This window comes from Anopheles ziemanni, chromosome 2 (genome assembly GCF_943734765.1).
Source record: "Anopheles ziemanni chromosome 2, idAnoZiCoDA_A2_x.2, whole genome shotgun sequence".
In the NCBI taxonomy this organism is placed as follows: domain Eukaryota; kingdom Metazoa; phylum Arthropoda; class Insecta; order Diptera; family Culicidae; genus Anopheles; species Anopheles ziemanni.
This window is the reverse complement of record NC_080705.1, coordinates 10,926,062-10,940,712: the sequence shown is the minus strand read 5'-3', so window position 1 is coordinate 10,940,712 and position 14,651 is coordinate 10,926,062. Positions and strand designations below refer to the sequence as shown.

The following is a 14,651-nucleotide window of genomic DNA, read 5'->3' as shown; positions in this document are numbered from 1 at the left end:
CTGCTCGTTTCGTGTACTGATGGACGAAAATAAGATTCCAGAAAATCTGTCCATAGAAATAATGCTGTGTCATAGACATTTCAATTATTCTAACATCGTTTCCCCATCTCCCGCTTTCGAATCGCTCGACAACAATGTGAGTCCCGGCTTTGGTGTTGCACTAGGGGGCGGTGGGGCATAAATCTTCCCAGGAAGCCACTAGAATGCGGTACGGACCACATCAGTATGAACTAGATTCATGTCCATCGTTCGGTCGCATTCTTGAACTATTTAACTTTATCTATCTCTCCTCGCCACTTGGCCTTTAGACGGGGGGTGGAGGTATGGTTTCGAAAAAGGGGAGCGCGTTGCTAATCTCTGCTAGCGGTCTGAGCGATAATTTAGCCCCAAGAGTGAATGTGTAGGTAATTAGTCGTCTGCCCTGTCTCGGAGGCCACGATGTAGAACGCGCGCGCATACCTTCTCACTCGTCTACTCTAGGTGGTTTTGCATTGAGTAAACAACTTGCAGCCGGAAAGAAACCCTGTGTGCGTTTCACAACCTTTTCATCCAAAGGTATTGGCCCCCCCTCCTATCTCCGGATGGACCAGAAACACTTTTATTTGAAAGACATCCGGAGGGAAGAGGGTACGAAGGAGGGGTGGTTTCGCCGCCTTAGGGTGCCATTTTTCCTCTCCGTTCTCACGTGTCCGGAAAGGGAAATGCCATTGAAACGAGCCCCTAGGGAGCGGTGCGAGGCGTAAAAGAAAATAAGGAAAACGCACTGGGGCGCAGGAGCATCGGGGCGAACGGGAAAAACGCTCCTGCCAGAGCGCAAGGTGGCGAGGGGTGGGTGGGTTAAGGGCGAAGGGCCAAACGTGGGGCACGAAGGAGAAGGGAACTGCTGGGATGGTACGCACGCAATGTGCGCGCACACGGTACATTTTTAGAATCTCCTTGACATCGACGGGAAGACGTCGACCGGCGTCGAGGGCGCCCAATGCCAAAGGGAGCTATACACGGGGCGGTACAATACTCCCCACAACAACAACAACAACAACATCATCTCATGCCGCGACCGATGTGCCTGTGTTGGTGTGCCGGAGATGACTTTTTGCTACACTGGTTAAAAGCGCGTGGCGTCTCCGATGGCTTGCGGAGTGCTTCAAATTCCATTGGCCGCCGACGGAAGGGAGAGCGTCTGGGACCGTGCGAGACGGGGTGGCGTTTTCTTCAGCGATGACAATATAAGCAGTCGCAGCATAAGCGTTCTCGGGGCGGCGAAACACTTTCGCATGCACAGCAACACATCATCGCCGGATGTCCGGATGAGTGGCGCTCGTAAACGGGGGACCCATAACGCCATCAAAACTAGATTTTCAAAAGTCCACAGCCATAAAGCGCAGAAACAGAAGGAATGTCCAGTTCTGTATGCGTGCCTACTGCTGACGAATGACGACGACGACGACGTCGACGACCACGATGATGATGATGAGCGTTCGATGGATGTTGGCGAATTTGGCACAAATGGTGGTAGGCCAACTTTCTTTTTCGCGTTTTCCATTGCCGCCGCCTGCCCTTACTCGGCCAGCGCTCTTCCTTCCTCGTTTGCATGCCACGGCAACCAGCGAAACCTTTCTATTTCTTCGCCGCTTTACAGAAATCGCTTACGACGGGCCACAGCAATGATGCGTTTTTTATTGCTCGCACAAACAAACGACGAGCCCGCAAAAACATCCAAAAACTGGCAAATGCCATATGACGAGCAAGCGAAACGCTGCCTTGAAGGACGTGGGACGACATGCTCCATAGAGAGCCATCTTCGATGATCTTTTTTTCGGCGTTTGATGCTGAAGCAAAGAATTATCGTTCATCGGAAATACAGCTACAGATGGTATATGCTTTTCGATATCTCTGTGGTTCGTTCGCAAAATGGTCACCACCGGGAAAAGATTCCTATGCGCGCACATTCCACCTTTTTTTCCATTCCCATCGTACATTTTGTTTGCTCTCCCACACCCCCTCTGGCGCTATCCTTTGGGTAAACACAAGAATTGCTTTTCTTTTCGATTTCATCCCATCTTCCGCCACACACAGGAGGCTACGATTTCCTTTTCCTCATTTATGTTGCATTTGCCAACCGGACGCGGTTTAGCTTTTCTTTTTGGGCCGCATCATACAACACATCGACTCGCGGGTGCACCCACACAAACATACGGGTAAACCAGCGCCTGCTTAAACACACAACAAAATGGGTTTTTCTTTTCCATTTTTACCGGGAGTTGAAGGGGAGCAAGGAAGCTTTTCCTTTTTCTTTTTCACATCGCCATAAAGGTAATCTAGCTGAGCCACCTCACAAAGGGGCCGATGCGAGCGGGCTACAAAAAAAATACGGTGTATCCTTTCCCAAAACGTTGAACGCTATTTTGCTGTTGTCTTACCTTGCAAATGAAATGGGCACAAGTGCACGGGATAATTAATAATGCAACGCCGATGTCTCTTCCAGTGGCGCCTGGCCAGCAACAAATGCACACACGGTTGCTGGCTCACTACCGTACGGTAATAGTAACGGTTTGGCCGAAACACTTGATTGAACACACCCGCACGGTTTGTACAGAAGGCAGGGGGGGGAAAAAACTTTACTGATAATTAACTCCGCCCTGTTGGGGTAAAATTGCGCCGGACGAAGCAGAACAAGGCGGCGCGGATGTAGATGCTGCTTTCGAGCAAAGCAAACTTTTTACCACTTTCCGGTTGGCCACTACACTAAAGGGAACAAAAAACTGCACGCACACTTTACACAGATAAGTGACAACAAAAATGCAGACAGACTCTCACCGAAAAAAACCGTGCCGGGCCCGAGGAGGAACTAATTTTCACCCGCTGGTCGTGATGATTGTGGACAAATTGATGCTCGCGCGTTCCGCGGATATGTGTCTTCGACGGTTTTCTGAACTGCTGAAGTGCAAATCAGGTGTGCATCGTTTCACCAACACCGACTGACGACCGGAGCGGAGCAGGCGAAGACGCGAAGAAGATCGAACTATTCCTGAGCAGTAAGACACTACACTAGAACCACCATTGTTTTCACCGTTTTCCTGCGCTCGCTGATACAGCAGTCGCTTCACACAGAGGAAATAGGGAAATTAATTCGACCAGACCCGATCAACGCCCTCAACTCTTTGCACGACACGAACCGACCGACACAACTTTCCGCACCGAAACTTCGAAGAACACTGACGTTTTTGAAAGTTGCAGCAGATGGGGATTCGGAAGACCAGAAGACTCGCCCCTCTTTGAGGAATATAAAGATTGAATCCCATTTAACAGTCTCGGATCATGTTTGATTCATTGGGGATTTGATTCTGATTTGATTTGTTTGGGACTCGATTTGTTTCGATTCAGACTTGAATCTCGAATCTATTTGAATTTAATGTGACTCGACCCAAACACGAGTTGAGTCGAATTAGTCATGTAACGAGTCGATGTACAGAAAACGTGATTGACAGCAGTTTTTTCGAATCAAACACTGGACTACCTCGACGGCGTGGGTTCGAATCCCAATCGAGACCGAATCCTCACCTGTACGAGAGGACTGACTATTCACGCACGCAAAGGGAAAAAGGTTTGTAAGCCCTTAACGGGCATGACCAAGACGGTCGTTACGCCAAGAAGAGATAGATGAATTGGACAAAGATTGGTTTTTTCGCGCGATTCACATATCTCCGTCGTTTGCTACGGTGAATTATATTCCATTGATATTTCATTTTGGTGCACGCGTGATATTACGTATTAGGACTCGGATTAGAAGATTCAGATCTGAGAGCGGACTTTTATTGAATCACGATTTGTTATCCCATCACTTTGTATGGAATTTGACAAATTATTGTGCGATTTCGTCGTAACACCATGTAACACCTGTAATGCGGTAACTAACTCAAAAGAATACGAATTTGATTTAGTTTTTTCAGCCATATTAATTTATAATAATCCACGATTTTTCTAGGAATAATTAACATGTAAAAATCTATTTGACTCATATATTCCGAAATGATCGTTTATTATGGATCATTCAAACAAACTGGAATGTAAACAAACCGGATCGATTTGTCAAACATTACGAAACTACCGGTGTTTTCCAAAATAAAGATCGATGGTTTTTGAAAGTGCCGCACAAATGATGCGATTAGGATTACATAGTAGACATTATGGAGTGTCGATCGTTAGGAATTTATGTTCAAAACCAAACCAAAGACAGGCCGAACTTATGGCCAGAAGTTTGCCTAAACGGTTGGCTTTACCTGGCGTACAGCACATTGTAGTTGTATCGTCCGGGAAGGGCGGCGTAGGTAAAACAACCACGGCAGTAAACTTGGCGGTTACACTGGCAAAATACGGTAAAACGGTGGGCCTGCTGGATGGAGACATTTTCGGCCCATCCGTGCCTAGAATGATGAACCTCAGCGAGGCCCCGTTGGTGGACGAGCGGAATATGATGGTTCCATTGGTCAACTTTGGTGTGAAATGGTAAAATATTGAACGCTATAGCATGAGACTCGAAATGAGTTATGAGACAAACAATATCGTTTCAGTTTATCGATGGGCCTGCTGGTCGAATCTGGGCCCGTGGTTTGGCGTGGTCCACTGGTGATGTCCGCCATTCAGCGACTCTTAAAAGGGGCAGCTTGGGGCCCGTTGGATATCCTTGTCGTCGATACACCACCCGGCACAGGAGATGTCCATCTTTCGCTCAGCCAGAACGTTCCCATCGATGGGGTGGTGCTAGTAAGCTCTCCACAAGCGGCAGCGCTAGATATAACCAAGAAGGGTGCTGAAATGTATCGCACGCTTAAGGTACCACTGGTGGGACTGGTTGAAAACATGAGCCATGTCGTTTGTGATAAATGTGACAATCGGATTGAACTAGCGGACAATCTTATCGAAAAATATGTACAGGAGCTTTCGGTGGAAGTGCTAGCCAGAATACCGATCGAAAAAGACGTAATGCAATGCTGCGATGCCGGAACGCCCGTTTGCTTGAAATTTCCCGATTCCCTGTTTGCCAAGTCGTACGACACCATCGCAACAAAAGTAATCGACTTTTTAACGAATAAACAAAAGCTTTCTATTTATTTCCTCTTTTTCTTATCCTTCTTCATCTTCAACACTGCCTTGTGGTAGGCTTTCTTCTTTCTCTTTTCCAACGCTTCCGCGTACTTGCGTTTGTTAAACTTCTGGAACTCCGCATCGGCCATCAGTTCGTCCACGAGCGACTGCTTGTTGGCCTTCTTAGTTCCGCGCTCGTTAAAGTGGTCCAACGGCGATTCGAGCACCGTACCGATCTCGAAGTATTTTGGAGTGCTTCGTTTCTCCACCCGACCGTATACCTTTTTCGGGTCCAACACGGAGCGCATCCGTATCAGATCGAGTTCATTCTTCATCTCTGGCGTCACCTCTGGAGCAGCCATGTTGAACCATTCTCTGCCCTTGGTCTTTTGGCGTTCCGCCTAGAAAATAAGACTACATGTTAGTGTACCTTTTTGCTACCGACGGCGATGAGGTTCCCTAATTAGGTAAATCAGATTACTAAAGAGGACATCAATCGGTTCAGAGATCTCTGAAAACTTATCAAGACCCGTGCTCGTTGAAAACCCTTGGAAAGTTAGTTCTGTGGGATCATAGCAGCCAGCACATTGTTAACCGCTTCTAAACAACATAAAGTGCCCGATCCTCAAGGATCGATCATCAACATCGTTTCACTAGCGAAAGCGAACCGAATCGATGCTCGAACCAGCTTCATTATCCCACCGGCCTTACGACAGAATGCATAGCTTCAGAAAAGTGTATCATTCCGTTAAGATTACAGTGGGAGGGCTGTATTGTGAGCACGGGTTGAGTCTGGACAATGTAATAGAGTATCTAAGCAACCATTTCAGCTGTCGAATATATCATCAGTAAGGAAATCATAAAGCAAATCCCTTTCCATAGCGAAATACGATTTTTCTTACCCGATTTAATTTCTGCCGAGCTGCTTCGCTCATCCCCAACCGTGCAATGCTATCTTTCTTCTCAATGCTAGCAGTTAATACGGCGTTTTTCATTTCGGCATTGACATCCGTTTGATTGAGTTCGTTCTTCTGTGTTATTCCCTGGTGGGTAGAACGGCCTGTCGATTTGCTCGCTCGTTTGTCTGCACGGAAAGTACGCACATTTAGTGCGTGTTTTTTGTAATCCACAATTGAAGACATATCGTCTACGGGAGTGCTCAGTATTTTCGCAATGCTTTCACCGGGAGGAGGTAATCCTGCAAACAAAAAAGCTTCGTTGAGGATTTCATTTTGTAAATCTTGGGAAAAGATGGTAGCGTACCTCCAAAGTCGTCATCGTCGTCATCGTCGTCATTACCATCGCTTAGCTCTTCCTTCTTCACCTCTTCTACAGCGGTTGCGGGAACGGTTCCATCGAAAACACTCACATAAGGTTTGGGAAGCTTTGGCAACTTTGGGATATTAAAATGACCGCTGTTAGCGGTGTCACCAACGGTATCGACCACGAAGAAATCCATTTTAATACTGCGGCGTGAAGAGTAAACGATCACACTCTTTGCTGTTAGTACCGCATGGCGTTTGTTTACCTGATGATGGCAGCTATCGAGGTAAACATCGGCAAGGCGGCAAGATTTAGACAGCTTAGCTACGTTTTTATAGCAAATTGACAGTTGTTTCGAGCAACTATTTGCTGCATGGTTTTCATAAATTGGTAAAATAGGTAATTTTCTTGTGTTCTGATAAATTTGCGGATTTCTGTAAATTAATCTCCTTTTTTAAGGTTTGAATTGCCTTCTTCGAACCATTTCCAGAAGCTAAAAAGCCAAAATCTATCTCGCACTACCTTTCCATGCGGTTAGGTTATAAACGCCAAATTTAGCACGCCGGTTTCACAGTTTCTTTTCGGTTCACGCGGTATCAGACGAGTGTTGCACAAATCGGCTCAATTCTAATTTCGTGCGCTAAGCTAAGAACAGTTCGTGTGAAAAAATGTCCAAACCACAGTATAAAGTAGCCGACATTTCGCTGGCCGAATTCGGACGTAAGGAAATCATTCTCGCTGAGAACGAAATGCCCGGTCTGATGGCGTGCCGCACGAAGTACGGTCCGCTCAAGATCCTCAAGGGTGCCCGGATTGCCGGATGTCTTCACATGACCATCCAGACGGCGGTGCTGATCGAAACACTGCTGGAGCTAGGCGCGGAGGTGCAGTGGAGCAGTTGCAACATATTCAGCACCCAGGATCACGCCGCTGCGGCCATGGCAAAGGCGGGTGTTCCGGTGTACGCCTGGAAGGGTGAGACGGACGAGGAGTACATGTGGTGCATTCGACAGACGCTCATCTTCCCGGATGGCAAGCCGTTGAACATGATTCTTGACGATGGTGGCGATTTGACCAACCTGGTGCACGCAGAGCATCCGGAGCTGCTGAAAGAAATCCGCGGATTGAGCGAGGAGACGACCACCGGTGTGCACAATCTGTACAAAATGTTCCGCGAGGGTCGCCTCGGTATGCCGGCGATCAACGTGAACGATTCGGTTACGAAGAGCAAGTTCGACAATCTGTACGGCTGCCGGGAGTCGCTGCTGGACGGTATTAAGCGCGCGACGGATGTTATGATTGCGGGCAAGGTGTGTGTGGTCGCCGGATACGGAGATGTGGGCAAAGGTTGCGCCCAAGCGCTCCGTGGTTCCGGAGGTCGCGTGCTTGTGACAGAGATTGATCCCATCAATGCATTGCAAGCGGCCATGGAAGGATTCGAGGTGACGACGATGGAGGAGGCCAGTAAGGAGGCACAGATCTTTGTCACCACGACCGGCTGCACAGACATCATCATGGGCGAACACTTCCTCAACATGAAGGACGATTCGATTGTGTGCAACATTGGTCACTTTGATTGTGAAGTGAACGTAGCCTGGCTCGAGCAGAACGCAAAGGAGAAGGTTAACATTAAACCGCAGGTTGATCGGTACCTACTGCCGAGCGGGAATCACGTGATCCTGCTGGCGGAGGGCCGTTTGGTGAACCTCGGTTGTGCCATGGGCCACCCAAGCTTCGTCATGTCGAACTCGTTCACCAACCAGGTGCTGGCGCAGATTGAACTGTGGACAAACCGGGAGAAGTACGAAATCGGTGTGCATGTGCTGCCGAAGAAGCTGGACGAGGAGGTAGCCGCACTGCACCTGGAAAAGCTTGGCGTTAAGCTGACCAAACTGACGCCCAAGCAGTCGGAGTACCTGAACTTGCCTGCCGAAGGACCATACAAACCGGAACACTATCGTTATTAGGCGCGTGCATTTCTAGTTTGCTATCAATTTCAATGTTTTTGTAACCACTTCATGTCCATCAATTGAGCCAACAAAATAGATAACTTCAACTAACTGATCTTTTTGGTACGTGAAAAATATGTTTCAGTTCAGGCAAGACTCAATCGAAGTAAGCTGAAGCATTTCGTGATTGCCATGGTGCCACTAAAGTGCATTTTGTATGCCGTTATGCTAATGTAGCAATAAAACAGTTACTTTTCATGCCTGTCACGATCAAGTGATCGCGGACCATTAAAACTTGCATTAGTGTTTTAATTTCAAAATAAAAATATGTAACCGTGTAAGCTGTTCGTAAGTTCACTTACTTTAAGAAAGAATGAAACGAGTCCTTTTCGACACACACTCAGTGAAATGAAATCACCACCTAGTTAAATTACTCGCTTTTGCTTGAAATGATTTATTTCACTTATAAGATAGGTGTATGAATGTTCTGCACTTTCGTACGCTAGATACTACGTGATTCCGGGAGCTTAAGGTCTGCGTAAGGTCAAGTTGGGGGTCTTCTGTTTTTACAATAAAAATGTGCACAAGAATTTAGTATGGGTTCCTCTTTTGCCTGTTGTTCTTGCTTTTTCGCTCATTCTTCTGGTTTTGCTCTGGTGCCTGCATACTGCATACTGTAGCCGTAAAGTTAAGCATAACATTAAAACCCTATTTACATTTCCCAGATGCGCCAGGTGTGGGCATCTGAAGATCTTATCCTGTAGTTCTGTTATGTTTAAAGGTAAATATTCGTGCTGCTTTTCGTTCTGCCTTGCTTCAAGGAAGCAAAGCCTTACGACATATTGTTCGTAGATAAATTGTTGTTTTAACCACTAAGTTTCTATTATAAACAAAGTTTCATGATAAACAAAGATTGTGACCCAAAAACGAAAAGTAACGCAACATTTGTTGCTGTTTTTTTTTTTCTTTCTTCTGAATACTATTCAACAAACAACATATGCCCGGATGTGTTGAACATGGCCCGGGGGTTGTTTTTTTTATCTTTTTGATTTTGAATTTAACTACGTTTTTCAAAGATTTTTGTGATACATTTCAAGTAATGCAGTACTTTTAGTAATAATAAAATAAGAAAAATAATGTTAGTCGCTAATGCAAATGAAATGCACTCCTATTCTTGCTGCTGTTTCAATTATTCTAACACTTACGTACTTAACTATTATTCACCAACGATGTTCAAAAAGTGTTTGCGTACACTTCAGTAGAGTACAAATACTTGCGTGTCGAAGAACCGGTCAGTATGTACAATTATTAGTGCGATAGCGGCGGTTTAAGGGAACAAAAATTATCGATTAAATGAACCATCAGTGACGACCGTTCATCAAACGGGCTGGGTCGCATGTGGCTTACTTTACAGAATAAAAAATTCATAATACGTACTTACAAGGGAAGGTTAATGTCTTAAAATGTGTTTTCATTCCGCAGCTGAAGGTGTTCTTCGTAGAGAACTGCTTGTTTAAAATCATCATTCGAATAGGGAGAGTGTGTTCTTATCCCATCGCACGCGCAACGGCGTTCGTCGAACGTCTTAAGATCAACCTTGCATGAAGTTATGATCTACTTTAAGCATGTTTTAATAACCTATCCTGCGGTAGCGGGAAAAGTCTCAACCTATGGCCTAGTGTTTAAACTTCAATTCACTGCGATGTAATTTCCTGGAGGACAGTTATCGTTATTTCTTCGTACGTCGGGTTTCGGGGATCTATAACGCGTGCAGCATACCTTCGCATTTCGTAGGTGCTACACAAATTCTTATAGGTTACTTACTACTTTCCTAATTATGTTTTTAAAGAATTTCATCATCCGTCGCAAAATGCATCCCCCGTACTCTATCTCTCCCTCCGTTCGTCCTCCATCCTACATGATGCAGAATCTTCAACCGATCGCTAGTGCAACTTTTTCAAGCCACCGAGTTTCTTTACATTCCAGTGATAATAACTTCCCGAGATTTTTCATCCATTTCGATGATTTCCTCCTTGTGCACCACTTGGGTTGCTTGTTGCTGCTGATTCTGATGCAGTGGAGTCGTTTGACCTGAAACGGAAATATATTTGCCATTAGGTTCATAGTTTACGGATTGTTTCATAAAACGATTTGAAACCATACCGTATTTCTCGTGAATACCACGGTGCCTCTTCAGTGCGAAACGATCGGCAAATGCGGCAGAACAGATGTCACACTTGAACGGCTTCAAACCGGAGTGTACCTAATGGCGAAACCAATTGAAAAGCACAATCGTTTAGTATGGGATTTTATAGAGTTTTAGTGTCACATGCTTACCTTTTCGTGATTCTTCAAATGGGCCGCCTGGCTGAACGCCGACTGGCAGCGGTTACATTTGTACGGCTTTTCACCGGTGTGGATCCGCCGATGGTTCCAAAGGGTGGCATGGCGTGCGAATCCTTTGTCACAGACCTGGAAGGAAGGAAACAACATCGGATCATTAAACATCTTGTCTTTAGGGTATGGTTTTACTCGAATTGGTATCCGTTTTGGTCGAAGCAACCACATTCAAGTCTTTGACTTGAGTGACTTAGAGGTTTAGTTTTTACTAAAATTAAGCAAAAATTACATACCTCACAAACGTATGGTTTTTCTCCACTGTGGGTACGCTCGTGGTTCTTCAGATGCGGCGATTGCGAGAACTGCATTCCACAGGTTCCACATCTGCAACGGGACAACGGGTTTGGTTAGCAGTTAGAGAATCCGTAAACATCCGCTGCCAAAGGCACTTACTTGTACGGCTTTTCTCCCGTATGGATGCGCATATGGTTCTTCAGGTAGACCGCCTTCGCGAACGCTATCCCGCACACGTTGCACTTGTAGTTCTTTTCGCCCGTGTGCAGCTTCTTGTGCGACCAGAGGCTGGAGTAGCGCGAAAAACGCCCTCCGCACGTGTTACAGGTGAACGGTTTTTCAGGCCTAGAAACATAAAATCGCAGGAAGAAAACACCGAACCGATTGATTATCGAACGAATACTCCCAACTTGCTTGTTCAGCAAAAACAAAATGGGATACCCACTGGGGATGTACTTGCGATTGGTGCATGTGCTTCTTCTGGCCACCAACTATAATTACACCAGAACCGTTACATTTGTTACATTTTGTGACAGTTGCTAAATTACGTTTTTTAACGGGATGCGCATTCTGCTGCTGCTGTTGCTGCTGCACGATCGCTTGCTCGGCCTTGATCGAGTGCATCTGTTGCCCACCGGGCATCAGCGAGTCCATTGACGAGTTGCTGTTCGAGGCGTTCGGTATTTCACCGATCTCGAACTTGATGTCCCCGTCGGGTGCGACAAAGATTTGTGTGGCTGTGGACGGTACAAAGAGCTATAGATAATCTTGTCCTACACGCAAAGTGGCCATGTCGTATGCTTACTTCGTGCCGGCACCGTTTGTGCTCCATCGTTGTTGATGCACGTTTCGCAGCGGATCAGCTTGGGGCCCTTCCGCTTCGGGTTGGTGTGGATTGGTCCATTGCAGGAGATACATTTCTGCGCTTTGTCGCCCTTCGCCGTATGAGTAACAGTGACCTGTTGTTGCTGCTGCTGCTGTTGTTGTTGTTGTTGCTGTTGCTGCTGGTGTTGTTGCTGCTGTTGCTGTTGCTGCTGTTGTTGTTGCTGTTGGGCTTGAGCTTGTGCCTGCGCTTGAGCCTGTTGCTGCTGTTGCTGGGCTTCCTGGGCATGCTGGAGCTGCTGCTGTGGCACAGGATCGAGCGCCTCGGTAGCAACGATCTGAATCTGGCCCAGGTTCTGGCCCGTCTCCGAGATGAGATTTTGTGACTGCGTGACAACCGTGATGGCATCGGAGGTGGTCTCACCGTCCTGATTGTGGGTGCGCTTGTGATGATTCAGCAGCGTCAGATGATTGAACATCAAACCGCACACGTCGCACTTGAAGCTAATGTTCGATATGGTGTTCTACGAAGGGAAAAAGTAACAATCGATCAAGAGTTGCCCGGTGGCAAAGGATAAAGCACACTCGTACCGTGATGGGCTTATTTACCACAAGCTGCCTTCCGTCGACGGTGATTCCGGTCACGCCATTCGGTATCGGCATCTGGTTGACCAGGGCACAGTTGGCATACCCGAAGGGCTGCAAATACTGGACCGTTTTCGTGTCATCGGACAACTGCGCCAGGTTCACGGTGCTCAACGCCTAGAGGAAAAACGGGAAGAGAAAGACCACCATTCTCGTCAGCGAGCCGTCCGTGCGTGTGTAAAAGCGTGTTGCCAGCCGCCAGGGACGTTACCTGCGACGTTGGCGTTAGCTTTTGAATCATATTCACATTGGCGTAGAAGGTGGAGAACTCCGGTGCCTGCTGGTTCGTCTTTTGACCCTCTAGTTTGGTGCCCTTGTTGATGTCGGTGGTGGTGGTCTGGTATTGTATGCCGATAGGGGTTCCCGTGGCCGTCTGGATGTTGTTGGTGGTAAACATCTTGCTCGCGTGCTGACGTTACTCGCTCGTAACACACTCTCTTCTTTCTCTAAAGTCTTATGATCGCGGTCGATCGCGTAAGCATAGCTTTTCTAGCGCCGTCTCGATCTGTGTGGAGAAACAAAATGAACGGCGAGAGTACATTAAAAATAAGAAAAATGTTGTTGATCAAGATCGGGAACAAGCGTTTGACAAAGTGCCAACCAACATTCCATCACGTGCTGCTTCATTCATTCAACGGCAGTGAGCCGTGTGGGTTATGTTATCGAAGTAAGCTACGATCACAGGTATAGTAGGCCTTTAGCCGCTGCATGGATATGCATTCGGAAACCTTACGCCATTCACCCTGCGCCATAGGACAAATTTCAAAGGCGTACGTTCGAACGTGTCGTTGTGTTGTGACTTTTTGAACATTTTCACGTTGAGGCACCGCGCGAATGTCGCCCGGGTAAAGACTTTGGTTTTGAAAGTAAACGCGCGATTTCACCTTGTACGCGAAGGAATCGTACAATCTTGGTGGACTCAGTGTTCCAAGATTAGTGCATCACCTTTACAACCCATTGTTACGATAGGGCTGGTTTGCGAGCGTTATGCGCTTAAATGTTTTTAAAATACCCTACTGAAGTAAATTAAACAGACATCTATAAAGCATGTTTTGCGAATCATAAAAACTCTATATGGAAAAAACGTAAATAAACCGCGAATTTACTTTAACGCACATGGGCTATGATTTTTCTCCTGCTCTTTTGCTTAAGCACATTTTTGTTGCTTTCTTCTTAGAAAGAGAAGACGCACGGTGTTACTTTGTCTTTTTGTCTAAACCTGCAAATTGGCACCGTTTCGGAAAAAAGGATGGATGGGTCGATCGCGTGCATCGTATTCCGTCGTCGATGGTGGCGCAGGGAAAAGAGAAACCGCACCGATTTGCCCTCTTGCTCGTGGGGCAAGAGCAGGGCGGCTGTGTTGTGCCTGGTGGAAGCAGCACACGCATATCATCACCACCAGCCCACCTTTGACGTCCGCACACGGCTTGTATTCGTTCCTTCCCTTTTCTTTGAAAAATTTCTTTTTCCCGAAGGAGACAAAAGTAGAACGCACAGGCGACTGCGATATTTGTTGTCGGGCAAACGCAAAACTGTTCAGCCTCCCGCGCTGTTCGTGGCGGACTCAAGAAAGCGGAACGAGCGAGAAAGGGGCTGCGAAACGGGATGACACCACGCGTTGGCACCTCGAAAAATGGTCAGTCTCTCAAACGGAGGACTGCATCAGTCACAGTTGTTCGAGAATGCGAGCAGCAAATCTTCACTTCACACCCCCTAGGGGGGTTTACGTTACTAATACGAGTAGATTAGTGCATTTTGTGATGACTTTACCACTAGTTTTCTATCGCGAAACAGTAACGCACAGGCGGCTGACGTATGAACGGACCAGGCGTTGGTTGCATTGAAAGCGTTTGCCCGACTCTAACCAAATTCCGCTTCCGTTCATGCGGCCATTTGCTAACTCGCTCTTGCGCTTTGCTCACTGCGCCAATGCACGTACACAACCGTACGCGCGAACGTCGCGACGACGTGCCATGCACGCATACACTCGCGGACGCGCGATGAGAAAAGCAAAAATCTGTGACGAAACCGAGGCGCCTACTTTAGGGCATCTCGATCTAGAAACATTCAGTCAAATTCCCGGGGTAGCATTTGCGATTTTCGAAACATATCTACAGCAAGCGATGTAGTTGAGGGGATTACAATTAAAGCAGCATGCGAGAGCTTCACAAAAGTGGATCGATTTTGCAGCCGCTCGGCCGCCATTCCCCGAGTCTCATTTGCCAAGCCGTCCCTTGCCTGGCGGTGGCGTAG

At 47.0% G+C, this 14,651-nt stretch overlaps 4 protein-coding genes across 4 annotated transcripts; 2 read left to right on the top strand and 2 right to left on the bottom strand.

Moving 5' to 3' along the window:
• Positions 1-4,108: 4,108 nt before the first annotated feature.
• LOC131281706 (iron-sulfur protein NUBPL) lies at positions 4,109-5,106 on the top strand (the record flags this gene model as incomplete). Its single annotated transcript, XM_058311057.1, has 2 exons — positions 4,109-4,506; positions 4,572-5,106. Coding segments are annotated over exons 1-2 (909 nt in total), but the record flags the coding sequence as incomplete, so codon positions are not given.
• LOC131286948 (deoxynucleotidyltransferase terminal-interacting protein 2) lies at positions 5,086-6,569 on the bottom strand. Its single transcript, XM_058315961.1, has 3 exons — positions 6,349-6,569; positions 5,988-6,283; positions 5,086-5,486 (listed from the first exon to the last, which is right to left on the bottom strand). Exons 1-3 carry the CDS (start codon positions 6,542-6,544, stop codon positions 5,109-5,111), a joined length of 870 nt encoding a protein of 289 aa, XP_058171944.1. The 5' UTR covers positions 6,545-6,569; the 3' UTR covers positions 5,086-5,108.
• Positions 6,570-6,946: 377 nt separating this feature from the next.
• On the top strand, positions 6,947-8,383 carry LOC131282947 (adenosylhomocysteinase-like). The gene has a single exon (XM_058312498.1). It carries the CDS (start codon positions 7,017-7,019, stop codon positions 8,313-8,315), a length of 1,299 nt encoding a protein of 432 aa, XP_058168481.1. The 5' UTR covers positions 6,947-7,016; the 3' UTR covers positions 8,316-8,383.
• Positions 8,384-9,262: 879 nt separating this feature from the next.
• LOC131282618 (zinc finger protein 184) lies at positions 9,263-14,274 on the bottom strand. Its single transcript, XM_058312125.1, has 10 exons — positions 14,169-14,274; positions 12,610-12,903; positions 12,345-12,515; positions 11,737-12,277; positions 11,377-11,668; positions 11,091-11,276; positions 10,931-11,021; positions 10,635-10,769; positions 10,461-10,560; positions 9,263-10,388 (listed from the first exon to the last, which is right to left on the bottom strand). Exons 2-10 carry the CDS (start codon positions 12,793-12,795, stop codon positions 10,273-10,275), a joined length of 1,818 nt encoding a protein of 605 aa, XP_058168108.1. The 5' UTR covers positions 12,796-12,903; positions 14,169-14,274; the 3' UTR covers positions 9,263-10,272.
• Between the last annotated feature and the right edge of the window lie 377 nt (positions 14,275-14,651).

Bases quoted from the DNA above. Each gene is read 5' to 3' on its own strand.
- LOC131286948 (XM_058315961.1), bottom strand. From the start codon at position 6,544: ATGGATTTCTTCGTGGTCGATACCGTTGGTGACACCGCTAACAGCGGT. The intron at 6,284-6,348 runs GTACGCTACCAT...TTTTGTTTGCAG, and splicing joins CGACGATGACGACTTTGGAG to GATTACCTCCTCCCGGTGAA. The intron at 5,487-5,987 runs GTAAGAAAAATC...CTTATTTTCTAG, and splicing joins CTCGGCAGAAATTAAATCGG to GCGGAACGCCAAAAGACCAA.
- LOC131282947 (XM_058312498.1), top strand. From the start codon at position 7,017: ATGTCCAAACCACAGTATAAAGTAGCCGACATTTCGCTGGCCGAATTC.
- LOC131282618 (XM_058312125.1), bottom strand. From the start codon at position 12,795: ATGTTTACCACCAACAACATCCAGACGGCCACGGGAACCCCTATCGGC. The intron at 11,277-11,376 runs GTGGGTATCCCA...TTATGTTTCTAG, and splicing joins CAATCGCAAGTACATCCCCA to GCCTGAAAAACCGTTCACCT. The intron at 10,561-10,634 runs GTAAGCATGTGA...TTTCGCCATTAG, and splicing joins ATTTGAAGAATCACGAAAAG to GTACACTCCGGTTTGAAGCC.